The 19,488-nt window shown below is 36.4% G+C and overlaps 1 protein-coding gene across 11 annotated transcripts in view; it reads left to right on the top strand.

The window, feature by feature from the left end:
- Positions 1–19,488, top strand: part of NRXN1 (neurexin 1) — a 1,464,789-nt gene that overhangs the window by 719,735 nt on the left and 725,566 nt on the right. For all 11 annotated transcript variants that reach the window (XM_069071685.1, XM_069071684.1, XM_069071683.1 and 8 more), the window contains one exon: positions 17,237–17,410. In XM_069071685.1, coding sequence (XP_068927786.1) covers positions 17,237–17,410 — 174 coding nt within the window. The remainder of the gene's footprint in view (positions 1–17,236; positions 17,411–19,488) is intronic.

Below are 19,488 nucleotides of genomic sequence, written 5' to 3'. Positions count from 1 at the left end.
TTTTTTTAAAATAATATTTTATTTACTTTTCCCCAATTACATGTAAAAACAATTTATAAAGTCCATTGGTATTTCTTAAAAGTTTTGAGTTCCAAATTCTCTCTCTCTTCTCCCCCCTGCCTGAGAAGGTAAGCAATCTGATATGAGTTATACATATGTGATCCTATAAAACATTTCCATGTTAATCATTTTTTGGAAGGAAACTCAAATAAAAAAAGAGTAAAAAATAGTATGCTTAAGTCTGTATTCAGAAGCCATCAGTTCTTTCTCTGAAGGCAGATAGCATTTTTCATCCTGAGTCCTTTGGGATTGTCTTAGATCATTGTATTGCTGAGAATAGCTAAGACATTCAAAGTTGTTGATTGTACAATATAGCTATTACTGTGAACAGTGTTCTCCTGATTCAGCTCACTTCACTCTTTATCTGTTCATTTAAGTCTTTCCAGGTTTCTCTGAAATCATCCTGCTTGTCATTTCTCATAGTACAATAATATTCCTTTATAATCTTATACTACAACTTGTTCAGCCATTCCCCAACTGATGGCATTCCCTTATTTCCAGTTTTTAACCACCATAAAAAGAGGTGATATAAATATTTTTGAACAAGTAGGTCTTCTCAACAACATTTTAAAAAATCTCTTTAGGATTTAGATCTAGTAGTGGTATTATACAGCCACTCTTCTAAGCATTTCAGATACTATCTGTCCATACAGATGGATCAATAGAGAGGTAGATAAATTTATTTACTGAGCCATTTGTTTAGATAGATATAAAAGGATTAATCCTATAGAATAATCCAGAGCTAATCCAACATTACATAAATCTTGGTCAGACAGGAGTGCACAAGTAAAAAGTTGGTCCCAGTACTGAACATCAGAAAGAAGAAAGTCGTCTAAATTGTTTTTAGTAAACAGCACATTTAATGGCCTTACAATTTTTCCTGAAACAAAGGCTTATTTTTTAATAATCTTTTTTTCTGGTAATGCTTTATAGCTAAAATGCATAGGCTACCACAGTTCCCAAAGAATTCAATTGAGAGCCAATGACAGAGTGATGGAGATATACACAGTATACATGAAGTGGGCTTCAGTAGATTGTAACAAATAGCTGAGGATTGTATGAAAGAAGCAAAATAAAACAGTTCCCTAGAGAGATGTGACTAGAAAAGAAAGTGGGCTAGTTATGTGGTGAGATCAAGGGGGACGCTATGTACAGCCTATTTGTATTTTTGGTATCTATATAATGTCAAGAGAGCTAGCGACTTGCTCTATAGTGGCACACCCTGGGAAGGATTTCCAGGAAGACTGGAATTTGAGAAGGGTGTGGAATGAGAAGGCATGTACTCATGGCACATGTATCCCTGGAGAGAGTCCCCACAAAGAGGAAATCATAGACCAATCAAAGTCTATCTGGAACAGGGAGTTGATGTTGGGCCAGCATGGTGCGGTGGCCAAAGCAAAGGACTTGGAATCAGGGAGACCTGCATTTAAATCTTGGCTTTGACAGTTGTTGGGTTTTGTTTGTTTTTTTACCATTACCATGTCACAGACTTCTCTGAGTGACATTGCCTTCACATAAAGAATGTAGGTTTTAATATTTGCATGACATTACTTCAATCAATTACTCAACCAGTAAGCATTTTTTAGGCAGTTACTACGTGCCATGTCACTTAACCTCTTTTAGCCTCAGTTTTTTCAGCTGACAGGATCTTTCAACCATTGTGAGGATCAAATTAGATAATATTTGTAAAGCACTTTGCACAGTATGTCACCCATAGTAATAACATAGTGCTTACTAGGTACCAGGCACTTTATAATTATTATCTTATTTGATCTTCATGACAACCCTGGAAAGTAGTTGCTATCTCCAGTTTACAAATGAGGAAACTGAGGCAAGTGGCATTTAAGTGATTTGCTGAGGAACACATAGCTTGTGTCTAAGTTCATATTTTAACTCACCTCTTCCTGACTCCAAGCCCAGTACTCTATCCACTGTGCCACCTAACTATACCCTATTAAGTATCTAGTGAGTAGATAATGAATGCTTCCTTCTTTCCTTCCTTGCCTCCCACGCACTGCATTGGGTGTTGAGGCTTCAAAAACAAAGATGGTTTCTGCACTCAATGGGCTTGCATTCTATTGGGAGAAGACAGTGTGTACATAAGTACATGTGAAATAAGTAAAAAATACTGGGGGGAGGGGGGACTCCTGCCCAGCACACACAGGATTAATTGTTGTACAAAAATCTCTTTGTAAGCCATTAAGGAAAGACAATATAAATGTGACTGGTTATTATTCTGGACCCATTGCACTTGCATCTGGTGCCACCAAGTTAAATACTTCATTATTCACTACATGGTTATGTCCTGTGTATATCTTATCTTCCTGACTTGGCTCTATGCGTCTTGTGGGCAGGGATGATATATACAGCTTTTGTACATTCCCTCCTCCCACTCCCCAGTGCCTAGCATTGTATTAACATGCACTTAAGATTTATTGATGGAGTATTTTAAATTTGGCAAATGAATTAATCATCCAATCTGTTTAATTGAACTTTCTGCCATCTCCCTATTATTTGTTGATTCCAGAGGAAAAGAAAAAAAAGACAAGCCATCTTAATACATTACCTTTTCCCTGGTCAGTCTTGAAGCAGAGTTTGCCCTTTCCCACCCCCTTTGCACCTTCCACCTTTTATGGTGTTTGTAATTAATTCTTCATGTTTCTCTTCATGGATCATTTAACTTAGGTTGGACAAAACTTTCATACCTATGCTCAGGAGAACCATCCTGACCTGATTGTACGAGGTGACCCAAATGAGAGTATTACATCTTTCTGACAAAGGTGGGGCTGATGTTTAGAAGAACTAGAAAGTTTTGCACTAAGTAAACTTGCATCCATTTACATCACCTGGTAGAGGCTTTGCACAATGTCGGCAGACTTCTTTGTATGGCTTATATCTCTTTGTCCTTTAGAGCTATCTAGAAACCCAGCGATGGATTTCACCTGTTCTATTCTATACATTTGAAAATATTGTCAGGTGCAGAAAGACCAATTTTCTTTAAACAGATCATTATTATGGGAAAGGTCTGTGCTTCTATATCTTACATTGTATATCATTCCCCCCCACCAAAATGGATATTGATTATTATGGAAGAAAGAATACCAGATACTTGCATAGAAATACATGACCATAGAAAGGGATCCTCTGAATTAGTGTTGCTTATGTTTCAAGATTTGCCCTATTATGAATCTTGGTCAAAGAAGTTTCTAAATTTATTCACCAATATCATTCATCTCATATTGTACATATTCAAGAGATTTTGTTGGATTAAATTGAACTGAACTTCTAGAATTCCAATTAGAAGACTGTAGATTATTGCTTACATTATATGCAAAGGAATAGAGAGGAAGATGTGATGATGGCAGAATTGTTAGTGGAAAGGCAGCAAAAAAGGGGGGAGGGGGAACAAAAGACGACAATATTTTGGTCTCTGTTTTCAAGTGTATATAAATTTATAGGAGCAATAAGATGGAGGTTTCTCAATATGAATTTGATATGCTTGAACTCCTCACCCCATCTGCTGCAGAGTAATTGGCATTTAGTCGATTCTACAGGAGATGAATTACCCTAGCAAATTAGATTTTATTATTTACTATTTAGCATGCCCCACCAACTTTCCCTCACAGTCTGTTGGACAAACAGACTGCTTCAGTTTTAAATCCATTTCATCACTATCAACCTAGATGACTTTCACTCCATCTTTCTTGCACAATGCCTATGGCATATCCCAGGTAATCAAGGAGACTAAATGATTTTGAAAAATCTTAGAATCTTTTGCCCACCCACGTCCCTAACTTTGGGCATTATTTTCTACCAAAGATTTTTCAGCCCAAACTAGGAACTTCAGAAGCTTGGAAATGTATTCTGTGTAAGCAATGTATAAAACTTCCATTAATAACTTTCAAATTGTTTTCCATACAGAGAAGAATCTTAAGGTCTCAACTCATACCTCATTGGAGTCAAGTCACTCCATAAGCCAGACTCCCACTGGTAGGAAACCAGTGGGGCTTTTGCCTATGATTGGAGTATTAGGTTGGCCCCTGAATGTATGCAGGAGGCAGATTAACCTCTCTGTGGTAGGCAGCTGCAATGCGACAGCTGGATCTAAAATCTAATTTTGCTGTAATAAGACTTCTGCTGTACTCTTCAGTGTTTTGGTGCCTAATATTTAATATCACACAAGCAAATTGACTGTCTTCATAAGATTACACAGTTGGCATGAAGATGAAGCCCCAGAATATGCTGTAGCTTTTCTGGACACTTGCTGACACTTATTACAATTGCTGCCCCAACTCTGTCATGGCTCTCCAGGAATTTCCTGAGATTTATAGAGGGAGAGAGGAACAAACAACCCACTTGTGTCATAAAATTACAAGCCACTATTGAGCGATGTTTCAGTATTTTGGCCACTACAGTCTTTGATTTTGATTACCAAGGACCCAATGCAACAAGACTAATGTCCCAGATTACTTGGAGGAGGGTGCTTCAACACTTTCCATTGAGTAGTCTCAATGATATTTTCAAAATCTAGTATCTTGAGCCTCCTCCCATGAAACTCCCTCCATCATTGCTAGAATGATGTGCGCCTGCCATTGGCATAGAAAAGACAATGAAAAGCAGGCCAGAATGAAAAAAAAAATCTGTGGGTTGAGGGTCTTCTAGGATGAAATGCCTGGTGACACATCTGGTGCCCTACTGCTGCCACAGCTGGGGCTTAATAAATTCAGGTGATCAAATTACTATGATAATCATAGGCAAGGCCATAGGAATTGCATGATGCCTGGGGGGAGAAGTTGCATTTGCTCTGTTTTGTGGCCATAGACTAAACAGGTCCCACTGTTCATAAGGGGGCCAGGAGAGAAGGCAACATGATGTAGTGGGCAAAGCAACTGACTGGGAGCCAAGAGATTTGAGTAGGAACCCTGGATCTGACACATTAACTATGTGACTGTGGCCAAGTCACTAGAAACTGCTACAGAAGAACAAAGGATAGAATGTTAGATTTGGAGCCAGGAAGATGAGAGTTTGAATTCTGCCTCAGACCTTTAGTAGCTGTATGATACTGAGCAATACAGTTAACATACTCAGCCTTAGTTTCCTCATAATGCAAAATGGGGCTAATAATAGTAACTACTGGAGGGGGTTCCTATGATAATCAAATGAAATAATATATGTAAAATTCTTTGTGACCCTTAAAGTATAATAAAAATGCTATTATTCTTATTACCATTTGTTTATATGACCTCTCTGGGCTCAATTGTTTTGATGATTACCATTTTATAAGACAATAAGAGATTTGGTATAGGTATGCCACCTTCCTGCATATTTTTAAAAATTTGTCTTTTTTTACTGTTTATTATATAATTTATTTTTAATTTTCAGCATTCACTTCCACAAGATTGTGAGTTCCAAATTTTCTCCCCATCTCTCCCCTTCCCCCACCCCAAGAAGGGATGCATTCTGATTACCCTTTCCCCCAATCTTCACTTCCTTGTGTCACCCCCCCCCCCCCCCCCCCCCCTCTTCCCCTTCTCTTCTGTTTTCCTTTGGGGCAAGATAGATTTCTGTTCCCCATTGCCTATATATCTTATTTTCCAGTTGCATGTATAAACAATTTTTAACATTCGTTTATTTTTTTTTCTTTTTGGAGGGCAATTGGGGTTAAGTGACTTGCCTAAGGTCACATGGCTAGTTTTTGTGTTAAGTGCCTGAGGTCAGATTTGAATTCAGGTCCTCCTGACTCCAGGGCCTGTGCTGTATTCACTGTGTCACCTAGCCTCCCCTTAACATTTATTTTTAAAACTTTGAGTTCCAAATTCTCTCCCTTTCTTCTTCCCCACCCACCCTCATTGAGAAGGCAAGAAATTCAATATAGTTTATACATGTATATATGCAAAACACTTCCATAATAATCATGTTCTTAAAGACTAACTATATTTCTCTCCATCTTATCCCCCCCACATTTATAGTATTCTCTCCTTTGACCCTGTTTGCTTCTGATTACCCCCTCCCCCAATATACCCCTTCTTCTTTTATCCCCTCCTCTGTTATCTCTTTCCCCCTACTTTCCTGTAGGGTAAGATAGATTTCCATAACCAATTGAATGTGTATATGATTCCCTCCTTAAGCCAAATCCATTGAGAGTAAGGTTCATTCATTCTCTCTCACCTCCCCCTTTCTTAGCCTCCACTATAAAAGTTTTTTCTTACCTCTTTTATGTGAGACAATTTACCCCATTCTACCTCCCCCTTTCTCCTTCTCCCAGTACATTCCTCTCTCATCCTTTAATTATATTTTTAGATATCACCTCTTCACATTAAACTCACCAACTACACTAATACTGAGAAAGGTCATGAGTTACAAATATCTTCTTTCCATGTAGGAATGGAAACAGTTCAACTTTAACAAGACACTTATGACTTCCCTTTTCTATTTACCTTTCCATACTTCTCTAGAGTCTTGTATTTCAAAGTCAAATTTTCTATTCAACTCTGGTCTTTTCATGAAGAATGCTTGAAATTCCTCTATCTCATTGAATATTCATTTTCCCCCTGGTGGTTTATACTCAGTTTTGCTGGGTAGGTGAGTCTTGGTTGTAATCCTATCTCCTTTGCCCTCTGGATTATCATTGCAAACCCTCTAATCCCTTAAGGGAGAAGCTGCTGAATCTTGTGTTATACTGATTGTGTTTCCATAATACTTGAATTGTTTTTTTTTTCCTCCTGGGTGTTTGCAATATTTTCCCCTTGATCTGGGAACTCTGGAATTTGACTATAATATTCCTAGGGATTTTCCTTTTGGGATCTCTTTCAGGAGGTAATCAGTGGATTCTTTCAATTTTTGTTTTATTTTCTATTTCTAGAATATCAGGGCAATTTGATAATGTCTGGGCTCTTTTTTAGGCTTTCAGGTAGTATAATAAATTTTAAATTCTCTCTCCTGGATCTATTTTTCCCATTGTTTTTTTTTTCTTAGTGAGATATTTCACATTGTCTTCTATATTTTCATTCTTTTGGCTCTGTTTTATAATTTCTTGATTCCTCAAAGAGTCATTAGATTCCATTTGCTCCATTCTAATTTTTAAGGAGTTATTTTCTGCACTTAGCTTTTAAACTTCCTTTTCCATTTGGTCAGTTCCACTTAAGGCATTCTTCACCTCATTGACTTTTTGAACCTCTTTTGCCATTTGAGTTAGTTTGATTTTTAAGGTGTTGTTTTCTTCAAATTTTTTTTTCTGCTTTAGCAAGCTTTTGACTCTTTTTCTTTTTTCTTGCATCACTCTCATTTCTTTTCCCAATTTTCCTTCTATTTTTCTTACATGATTTTCAAAATCCTTTTTGAGCTCTTCCATAGCCTGTGACCAATTTATATTTTTCTTAGAGGCTTTGGACATCAGAGCTTTGACATTGTTGTTTTCTTCTGGTTGTGTGTTTTCGTCTCTTTGTCATCAAAGTAAGATTCTATAGCCTGGGTTTTTTTTCCCTGCTGTTTGCTCATTTTCCCAGTCAATTACTTTTTTAACTCCTTGTTAAGTTAGGACTCTGCCACCAGTGTGGAGAGTGTACTGTCCCAAGCTTCAAGGGTTTCATGCAGCTGTTTTCAGAGATACTTCTAGGGATATATAAATTTTGAGTTGTTCCAAGGTGATATGATCAAAGGAGAGATGTTTAATCCTCTTCTGGCTGTGAGTAACCACAGTCATTCTTTTCTGCCTTGGAACTGGGAAGAGGATTCCTTCTCTACCAACATGATAAGTTCCACCACACCAGTGTTCCTCCTCACCACAGGGCTGCCACTAAGGACTGTGACCCAGATCCAAGCACCTTTATCTTTATCCAAGGTAAAGAAAAATAATCCTACCTCAGTGCCAGCAAAGAGATCCCTGCAATCACCCTCTGATCAGCTACTTAATCACCCCACTGTCTGTGGGAGGAGAGCTTTAGAGGCAGGCACTGCTGTTGCCACTCCAGGGCTAGGGTCAGATCATACTCCTCTCTCATGCAAGTCCAACAAACCTCTCCTACTGACCTTCTGAGTTGTCTTTGGTGTTTGTGAAAAGTCTGGAAACCACCACAACTGTCAGTACCCTGAGACCTGCTCCAGGTTTGCTAGGGCCAGGACTGTGCTGGCACGTTGGCACTGGACTCTGTTCCTCTCTCAGATTGGTGCAACAGACCTTTCCTGTCAAACTTCCAGGTTGTGTTGGGATGGAAATTTGTTTCACTCTGTCATTTTGTGGGTTCTGCTACTCTGGAATTTGTTTAGAGGGATTTTTTACAGGTATTTGGTGGGGGTTAGGGGAAAGCTCAAGTAAGTCCCTGCTTTTACTCTATCATCTTGGCTCCCTAGCCTTTCACATTATAAATAATAACAATAATAATTCCCTTGAAATTCTTGATCTTTTGTTCTTTTGGATGAATTTTGTTGTTATGTTTTCTAGCTCTATAAAATAATGTTTTGTCATTTAACTGGTATGTCACAGAATGAGTAAATTAATTTAGATAGAATTTTCATTTTTATTATTTTGGTTCAACATACCAATGAAAAATGAACATTTTTCCAGTTGTTTAGATCTGTCTTGATTTGTGTGCATAGTGTTTTGTAATTGTATTCATATAGTGCCTGGGTTTGTCTTGGCAGGTAGTTTCCCAAATATTTAATATTGTCAACAGTTATTTTAAATTGAATTTCTCTTTCTATCACTTACTATTGGATTTGGTTATACTATGTAGAAATGCTGATGATTTATGTACATTTATTTTATATCCTGCAAGTTTGCTAAAGTTTTTAACTATTTCAACTAGTTTTTAAACTGATTCTCTGGGATTCTTCTATACCATCATATCACCTGCAAAGATATTTTTGTTTCCTCATTGCCTATTCAAATTCTTTCATCTTCTCTTTCTCCTCTTATTTGCTGGCATGTCTAATACAGTATTGAATAATAGAGGTGATAATGGGCATCCTTGCTTCACCTCTGGTCTTACTGGGAAGACTTCTAGCTTATCCTCATTATAGATAATGCTTGCTGATGGTTTTAGATAGATATGATTTATCATTTTAAGGGAAATTCCATTTATTCCCAAGCTTTCTAGTATTTTTAACAGAAATGAGTGTTGTATTTGTCAAAAGCTTTTTCTGCATTTATTGAATCATATGATTTTTTTGTTATTGCTATGGTCAATTTTGCTGATAGTTTTCCAAAATATTGAACCACCCAGGCTTTCTTGATATAAATCTCATCTGCTCATAGTATATGCTGTTTGTGATCTGTAATAATTTTATTTTTAATATATCAATTATTATTTATTATATTATATATACATTACATATAAGATATTAATTAATATTAATAAATATACAATAATCTCCTTGTTAATATGGGTACTTCTTCTTACAAAGCTCATTGATGGCTTGTTCAATTTCTTTTTCTAAGATAGGGTTACTTAAATATTTTACTCCCTCTTCTGTTAATCTGGGCAATTTATATTTTTGAAAATATTCATCCATTTTACTTAGATTGTCAGATTTGTTGGCATACATTTGGGCAAATAACTCCTAATAATTGCTTTAAGTTCATGTTTATTGGTGGTGAATTCAAGTTTTTCATTTTTGATACTGGTACTTTGGTCTTCTTCCTTTTTTAATCAGATTAATCAATGGTTTTTCTATTTTATTGTTGTTGTTTTTTTTTTTTTCCATAAAACCAGCTCCTAGTTGTTGTTTTTTATAAAGCCAGCTCCTAGCTTTCACCGGAAGTCTTAGTGCAAAATATTGATAATACTTGGTAGGTACACTGTACAGGTGTGGCTTGAATCAAATCAAGGGTTCTTAACATACTATCCATGAACTTTTTTACATGTGTGTACATGCATATTTGTATTATTTATCTTATATAATATCATAAGTCTTTATATTCTGTTTTATATATTTAAAAGCAATCTTATGAGAAGGCTTCCCTGGACAGCCAAAGGTGACCATAGAACAAAAAGAAAACACAAACAAAAACCATAAAGCTGTTAAGAGCCCCTGAACTAGATGGACAGCGAAGTGCTAACCAACTCCAAAATGTCATGATTTTCTTTGGTATGTACTAAATAGAAGGTGGAGTTGGGGACCCTGTTACATTTTGAGAAACTTATATGTGAGCTGTAACAGCTTTGTTTTGGAGATTTCCCTGTCACAAGGCAGGAATATTCAGTTTAATAAGAGACAGAAGCAGATCAGTCTATCTGGAGCGAATATTTACTTCTATTACTAAGATATGTAGTAAAGACAGAGGTTAAAATGATAATCGAGTAAGTAAAAATCAAGGTTGATTTCAATGATCTTATATACCTGCCAACAGAATGATACATGCTGTATTTTAAAATACAAATAACAACAGTGCAATGATAAATATAATTGTATTGACTTATAAAATTGTCCTAGAAACAGGACAAAGTAACAACTATAAGATGCTTTTAAATTCTTGGAAAAAAATGAAATAGGAAAATAAGAGATTGCTGGAGTTGTCATTGAGCTGGATAAATATTTGTTGATAATAGTCCTTTTGTCTTTAAGGCCATGGACAGTCTAGGCTACAGTAAAGCCTATACATTATTTTCTGTGCCTCAGCAGAATAAGGAATGATGAGAAAAATAAATGAAATTGATATAGCATATTTGTAAATAGTTCTAAGAAAGGCTCTTCAAAAATAATTGAGGTCCTAGGCCTTCCATGTCAACCTGCTATGGATTTCATTGGCTTTGGTTTTTCAGCAAAGGATTACAAGAGAGGAAATATGTGGTTTTCTCTGAATATAGGTGGAACAAAGGAAGTTGGTGTTCCATAGAGAAAGGGGCTTTATTAAAGAGCAAGATAGACTCATTTAGATCCTCATATGCCACAGATTATGGTTGATTATTGTGATGATTGTGTTGTATCTTAGTGCCTTCTCACTGTTTTAGGAAAAAAAAATAAACTCAAGTCAATGAGCACATATTAAGCAATTAACCTAAGGGTTGAAGATAAAAAGCAAGCAAAAAACTCTAAACTCCTCAAGGAGCTTATATTCTATTAGGAGACATAACACATTTAGGTAAAGATTAGATTTATACAGAGTAGGCATATATGGAAGGGATTCTGGAGGAAAAGGTGTTAGTCACCTGGGGTGACTGAAAAAGGCTTTGTTAAGTGGTAAGACTTGAACTGAGCCCTTAAAGAAGTCAGGGAAAGGAAGACATGAAAACACAGAAATAAGGGGGAAGAGCATTCCATGGAAGGAGGACAGTTAACATAAAGGGGTGGAGTGTCATGTTCAAAGAACTGCAAGTAGGCCATATCGAATATGGGGGAGAGAGTAAAGTATAAGAATTAAAAGGTAGAAAGGAAACAGTTTTCTTTGGTCTGGGTACCAACTTTAGTCTGTCAGTAAGTCCTGCCATCATCACTCATCAAAGAATTGAACTGAATTCATCCTTAGCTACTAATACCAGGTAGAGAAGATTGTGAAGTATCCTTTTGTTTTTAATCCACCTTTGAGGTTTTATTATCTCAGTGATGTTAGTCGAAGGGAGTGGAGTTCTATTGAAGAAAAACATTCATATTATATACAGAAGACTCTGATCTCTCCTTCTAAATATATCTGAGTGTTTCACAGAAGGTTACAGGTAATATGATAAAGTAGAGAACTGTCTTCAGTGCCCTCGGCTAACCAGGTTTATCCCCTAATCTCCTTTCTTTAATGTTTGGCATGGGTACTCAGCATTCTATGCTCTTTCTCCTTCAAATCCTATGTATGATGATCCAAAATCCTTTTACCTTAATGTACAAACTATAAACTGCTTCAAGTTTTATTTCTTTCAGAAGGATGTGCCTTTAAACATGTATCAAAGCTTTAAACTAGAGATCAGCTATAGGAGTGTGTGCATGTGTGTGCATGTGTGTGCGTGTGTGTGTGTGTGTGTGGTTTTCCTCTAGAGCACAAGAATGAAACTATCCATGAGTTGCTTATTCTGTATCATGTCTATGAAAAAATGGTCCTGGATTGCTCCCTCCTCTCTCTTCCAACTCTGACAATCCATGCCTAGCTATATAATCTGATGATCTGTACTTAAATCTTTATTATCTCACAACTTTATAACACCTATCCAAAGCATGGAGGGACAGAAGTTAGAACACTCATTTTCAGATATAGTTAAGGTTAAAGAACAGCTGTTAAAGAGGTTACTTGATTGAAAAACAGCTTGGTGTAGTGAATAAGGCACTAAACTTAGGATCAGGCTGGTATGTATTCAGATTCTTTGTAGGCATTGGGGTTGCACAACGGTTAGAGCACTGGGTCTGGAGTCAGATCAGAGTTCAAGTCTAGTCTCAGATGCTTGCTAGCTGTGTGATATAGGGCAAGACTCTTAACCTCTGTGTGCTTCAGTAAAATGGGGATCATGGTAGCAGCCACCTCATAGTATTGTTGTGAGGATCAATAATGTGAGATACCAGTGCTGTGAGATTATACTTCTAAACTACTTAACACAGTGCCTGCCACAGAGCAAGCACTTATTAAGTAATTGTTCTCTTTCCTTCTTCCTTCCTTACATCCCAAAGTGATTTTGGGGATCGACAGGATGTTTGTAAAGTTCTTAAAAAAGTGCCTGACACAAACAGTGCCTAGGTAAATTTTTTAACCTTTATGCCTTGGTTTCCTCATCTGTAAAATGAAGAGGGTTGGAGGCAGTGGCACTTTTTTATGATCCTATAAATCAATTTTTAAAACAATCTGGTATTCATTATACATTGATCCTCTACTTTCATTCACAGGTAATATAGCCTACTGAAATCTTAGAGCTGGGATTGTATTGTTTTTTGTTTGTTTGTTTTTGTTCTTAGAATGAAGCACTATTTGAAGGATCAGCTTTGCTTGATCCTTAATATTGAATGTTTCACATACTCTGAATTTAGGAATCTTCCCATTCAGTTAAACTTGACCATTTATTTCTAAATCATTTAAAACCATTGGTTGTTCCTAAACTCTACTCTGGGTCTCTTAATGAGAGAATTAATGTGGGGAATTAGTTTCACCTAGAGTTTTTTTTTTTTTAGTAGGCCAACATGATACATTTAAGTAACTGAAGGAAGCAATAAGTTCAGTTTTTTCTCCTTAATAAGTGAGAGCAAGCAATGTTACTAAGACCTACTTATTTCAAACATTTGCTTTCTTCTGAGGTGCTCATAGGATGCTCTATCATTTTTATTTTTAAATAAGATTTATATTTTACTTTCTCCCCCTCAAGGAAGGCTGATGTGGTGGATATGAGGCAGTACCTGACTTGGAGTTGTTTCTTTGCTTATTCACTTCATGTGTAGTTATGCAAAAGGAGATTAAATTGGAAGCAATGAAATTCTAAGCCTGAGAGTAGGAGCTGATTGCTCCCAAGAGGTAAAAAGATGGAACTCTTCCTGCTGAAATAGCATTTCACAATTAACCCAAACAGCATACATTTTTTTTTGTTTCTACCCACTGCTAGATTTGAAAGAAATTTCATAGTGTACCAATGCTTGGATATCAGCTTTGTTAGAGAAGCTAGCAAATTTTAGACATTTTAAAGTCCAGCCAGAAGAAAGAGAAGCAATTATGAGCCATGGTGGTCCTGCCATCACATGGCAAAAGGAAGTTTTTGCTATTGTTTGTTTTGTTTTGTTTTCTTATTTCCTTTGGTACCTCAAGTTTCTCTGGGGTACTATCTCTGTGTTCTCAGAGTGATTGTCCTTTTGGAGAGCTTTTTAAAATTAATGTCAAAGATATTTAAGAATTCTAAAAAGTAGATATGAATGAAAAAGATAACCTAGAGAATTAATAATTATATGAATTGAATAATTAAATCACTAAGCTTAATAATTAATGTTATTAATTAAAATAATTAATGTGAATTGAAATAATTTCTACTGCTATAAAACAAGACTGGAAAGTCTCTACCTTAATTCAATTATATTCACTTCCTCAAGAGAAAAACCTTGGGGTGGCTAGGTGGCTCAGTGAATAGAGCACCCCCCCTGGAGTCAGGAGGACCTGAGGTCAAATCTGGTCTCAGACACTTAACACAAAAACTATCCATGTGGCCTTGGGCAAGTCGCTTAACCCCAACTGCCCTCCAAAAAACAAAATACAAACAAGAGAGAGAGAGAGAGAGAGAGAGAGAGAATAACCTCTTGGGCCTTCAGGCATCACCTAATCTATCCCTCAGTTCCAGGGTCATATCACAAACTGGACTTGATGAGTTAGATGCCCCTGATGACTCAATTTCAGTGTCTAAATCCTGAATGAGAATGAAGATTCTGAGAGGTCGAGGTATGAAAGGAGTATATTACAAATGTAGAGGATAGCCCATGGTAAGACACAGAGACAGAAGGTGGAATGCCATAATCTGTAAACATTTAGCAGGCCAGTATTGCTAGAACATAAAGTGAGTGAGGTATGAAGTAAATCTAGGAAAGCAGGATGAAGCCAGGTTATGAACAGCTTTAAATGCCAGAATAAGCTTAAATTTTAACCACAGAGAAAGTATAAAGCCAGGCTCTAACTTTGGAGTCTTCTCTGACTCTTCTGTATTCTTTATCTTAGGTATCTTTTGAATTATAAAATCCTGCCATTATTTCTTCCTTTAAAATAGATCTCAAATTACTCCCTTCCTATTAATGCCCCCACTTCTGCCACCCAGGTATGGTCTCCTGTTTGCTTACTTCTAAGATCTATTCAATAATTTCTTCTTGGTTTCCTGATTTTAGACTCTCTACAACTAAACCATCCTACAAATTGCTTCCAGTGGACTAGGGAATGCAGTAAAGGGGACCTATGGGGTGGGGATATACTGTGATGGGTAAATGAAGTGTGTGTAACCAACATACTGCAGCACTCTTCCAAGACTATCCTTCTTTATTCTGATATTTCCACCTGTGACTGAAGGGATCCAAAAGAGACAAATGACAATAAAATAAGTTGGGTTGATTGTAAATATCAAAGCAGCAAAAGAAGAAAATTGGTGTAGTGAAAAGAATGAAAACATATTTATTAAATGCTTACCAAACACTATGCTAAGTTCTGGGGATACAAATACAAAAGCAAAGGCCTTGCTCTCAAGGAACTTGCCTTCTTTTTTTTTTTCTTTTTTTTTAAGCAATTGGGGTTAAGTAACTTGCTCAAGGTTACACAGCAGTTATTTTGTGTGGGTGCCAAGTATCTGAGGCCAGAACTGATCCCAGGTCTCCTGATGCCGGGGCAGACACTCTTACTCACTGTGCCAGCTGGCCACCCCATGGAACTTGCCTTCTAATCAGGAAAACATCATATACAGGAGAGTGATAAACAGAAAGGGGCCACTTTGGTACAGAAAGTTACAAGAATGATGCATGGGGCCACAGAGGACTAGGAGCTAGGGGACAGGACTTGGGGAATGGGAAGCAATATGACAAGTAGTTTATGATCAATTAAGTTGTAGAGGATGAGGCCAGAACAGAGAGAATCAAGTGAATTAAAGATAATAGTGTTCTGGGAGAGGTAGTCCTCAATCAGGAGAAGGAGGTTTCAGGACTGAATTCCATGCAGAACATGGTGTCTAGTGTGATAGTGAGGAAGTTCTACGGGAGCTACTCTAAGAAAAGGTAGGGAAGTAAAGCATTGCTGGGGAATCTAAACCACTAGATTGACATTAAAGGAGCTGGGTTCAAATCCTAGCTTCTCTGCTTACTACCAGTGTGACCTTTGGACAAGTCATTTAAATCTCTCTGGGTCTCACTATTCCTCTGCAAAACTAATGGTTTGGATTAGATAACCTCAAAGGTCTTTTCCAGGTCAAAATCTCTAATCCTATAAAAATAATCCTCTGAATCTATATTACAACTAAACACAAAAAGTTAGAGAAGTGGGTACTTATAAATGGTATAATATGGGGCAAGTAGGTGGCAGTGGATATAGCACTGGCCCTGGAGTCAGGAGGACCTGAGTTCAAATCTGGCCTCAGACACTTGACACTTCCTAGCTGTGTGGGCAAGTCGCTTAACCCTGATCACCTTGCCCCCCAAACAACAACAACAACAACAGTATAATGTAAAACATAACAGAAGCAAAGCATGTCACATAGACTATACCTTTCCCAAAACATGAGCCAACCAGATTTATTAATCAATCCCGGTAAAAAATATAGACTTTGGAAGGTAAGAAACAGACTTAATCATGGTCTATTAATAAGCATACTGAATCGGTAAAAAATATTTATCTTACATAAACCAAAAAGACATACATGTAGAAAACAGCACACGGGTGAAGTGGTTAATTCAAGAGCTATCTATTTAACTTCTGTGATACATTGGAAGCTGGTGGGGAGAACTCAGTCAGTCAACAAGCATTACATATTCATATGCAAGTCATTGTACTAAACAATGGGGATACAAAGAAAGATGGATCCCCTTCCAAGATTCCACACCCACAGAAGTCCTGGTCCTCAAAAAGAGTACATTCTACTTAGGATGAGGGTATGTGATTAAGTACCTGTAAGATATACCCAGAATATATGGGAAATATACGAATAGGAGAGGCTCAGGAACCAATCAGTTTCCCATAGAAAATGGCTTTCAAACTGACTTTTAAAAGAAAGAAGGGAAACCAAGAGGAAAAGGCAAAGAGATAGGGCATTCTAGACATGGGGGACAAATTGGAAGAGAAGTGTAGACCTTTTGGAGGAGATAAACAGAAGTGACATCTGAGGCAGGACAAAATAATCTTCAGCTATACACAAGATATTGTTGGGATTGCGTTTAAATTTGCAAGACAGTAAGAGGAAAAGGATTTAGATGTAGCAAGAGAGTTGGATTTAGATACTAGAAATAATTTCCTAAATAGAAAGCTTTTGAAACATTAGTAGAATGTGAGAACTTGTTAATCATAGGATAGAGTTATTATCCTACAATAATGTGACCTTCACAGAATCTTTGTAGACATTTATTTTGTGTTTCTGTAGGCATCAATAGATGAATTAGCTGGATATTGTGATGTTGGCACACTTTTGGGAAAAAATCAAAATGCAAATATTTGTATTGATTTTATGATTAAAGGAATAAACTCCTATTCTCTACCTCTCCAGCTCGGTTTTATAGTCAATTACTCCTTGCTCCCTTCTGACTAAGTTTTTTTCTCTATCCACAGGTGACTTGTATATAGGAGGAGTCGCCAAAGAAATGTACAAATCATTGCCAAAATTAGTCCATGCCAAGGAAGGTTTTCAAGGCTGCCTGGCATCAGTGGATTTAAATGGACGGCTCCCTGACCTCATCTCTGATGCTCTTTTTTGCAATGGACAGATAGAAAGAGGATGTGAAGGTATGACATCTCCAGTTTCACAGACAAGAAATTTCTGTTGTCATACTGGGAAACAAGTACAAAAATTACTAGCCATGAAAATGTCTTCGGACGTGCTGTCCCTTCACTTTCTCCCCTCAACAAAAAAAAAAAAATGTCATACAGCAAACCTTTATTATTATTATTATTTTTACTTTTCTTCTCATCATATCAACTTTGACTTTCCTTTGTTTTTCTGGAATCCCAATAGAAATGCTTATACCTTGTTAGGAATTATATATTTGCACATATTGTTAGTTTCCATTATTAAGCTTTCTGCAAAGAGCGATTTTAAAGTTCATCTAATTATTGCTATCTTTCTCTTATAATTTGCTTCATGTTAGCATAGCACCTTTGAGGATGAAAAAAATGTATATTTACATTAGGACTCATAAGTCAGCCTGAGCATATTATTTTAAATACTCCCTTCAAAGAGACTAGAGTTAGAAAATAACTTCTGATACCTTCTGTCTCTAATGGATTTGACTAGATGAGCATTTTCTCTTAATATTGTCAATACTGGCTACTATATGCCCCATTTGATCTACAAATAATTCCTGAATTAATCTGAAGTGTTATCATCCAGGTCAGAAGCGTTCTCAAGCCCATCTATATCTGAGTTGTTTTGTTTTTTTTTTGTACTCTCCAGAAGAATATGATCTGGTAGGGTACTCTTTTTTGAATCCTGCCTTTATTTCAGAGTTGTTGGGCTTTATTTTTTTTTTCAGTTCAGCCCATTAGATCATTTTAACCAATTCTTTCTCCATAAATGTAATTTATTAATTTATCCTTGAGTTAGGTGCTCTGGTTTACTATATTTGCTGCTGCTCTTCCTTTAATCTTGGAGGCACTTTTGAAATTTTAGTTTCTTACAAGGAAAGTTCACACTAATGGAAAAGGAAAAAGAATCCTTATCTTTATCCCTGAATCCTTGAGTGTATATCCCTACTCCCTTCTGCTCAACCAAAACATTGACTGTTTTACATGTGGCAATTTGAAAATAAGAGAGAATTACTCTTGGCCATTACTTATGGTTTAATTACTGGATGCAGAATTTCCTTGGGTTTTAATTGCTAGACCCAGAGTTACTTTGCTTTGTGAAATTCAGGCTTTCCAAAAGAGTTGTTTCAATTTTAAGTAAAATCAGATTTTCACCACACTAGCAAGTCTTTTTAGAGAAAACTTATAATTAGGGGTGCATGTGTGTGTGACATGAATAATGATTATTAATTTATATGCTTTATAATTTCAATTGTTTACACATAAAGTTTTACCAAGCCAGATACACACACACATATATATATATATATATATATATATTTTTTTTTCTACTTTTAATGTACTGAAAGAGAAGAGAAAAAAGTCTCTCCTTCAAATGAATAAACTCCTGTGATTAAATGCATAGAACATGAGGAATAAAGGAAAAGATCTAGAGCTGGGGGACACAATTCATAAAATTGAATGGAAGACATAATTCAAAAAAATAGGAAAACTATTCAAAAACAAAACTAATGGAGAAGTTACAGTGATTTAGAGACAGAATTCTGCCAGCAGTTTTAAAATAGCCTCTTGCCCTAGAGACAGAAGAGGGAAGAATTGAGATAGATATTTTATTCCCTCATTACTTACCAGGATAAGAACTTCCTGGTGAAATTATTTTATAATAGTTATATTATTTATACTATTTGCCAGAATGATATAATATGTAACCTAGTTTAGAGGACTTATTATATAATCAGTCTCTTATTAACCTTGCCAATTAATCCTTTTTAGTAATTCTATGGCATGTGGCATTGTCTCCCTGCCTCCCAATAGATTGGTCTTTTGGGGATTTCTTAGATATCTGGCCAAATCAAATCCTTTTCACATATAGTACAGGGCATCAGTCTCTACTTTTGTCTTTCCAATATTCCTTTGATATCTGGCCAAAACAAATTCCTTTGACCATTATTTTTCTCTGATTTTCTAATACCCAAAGCCTTCTTCACATATAGTATTTCAAAGCTTTGATTTCTCAATCTCTATCCTTTTTTCTTCCCAGTTATAGGTTAACAACTTTT

This window comes from Petaurus breviceps, unplaced genomic scaffold, assembly GCF_028583685.1.
Source record: "Petaurus breviceps papuanus isolate PSGF00001 unplaced genomic scaffold, PetGlider_PUasm1.0 90842, whole genome shotgun sequence".
NCBI classification, from domain to species: domain Eukaryota; kingdom Metazoa; phylum Chordata; class Mammalia; order Diprotodontia; family Petauridae; genus Petaurus; species Petaurus breviceps.
The sequence above is the reverse complement of the archived record's forward strand: the minus strand, read 5'-3'. Positions and strand labels throughout refer to the sequence as shown.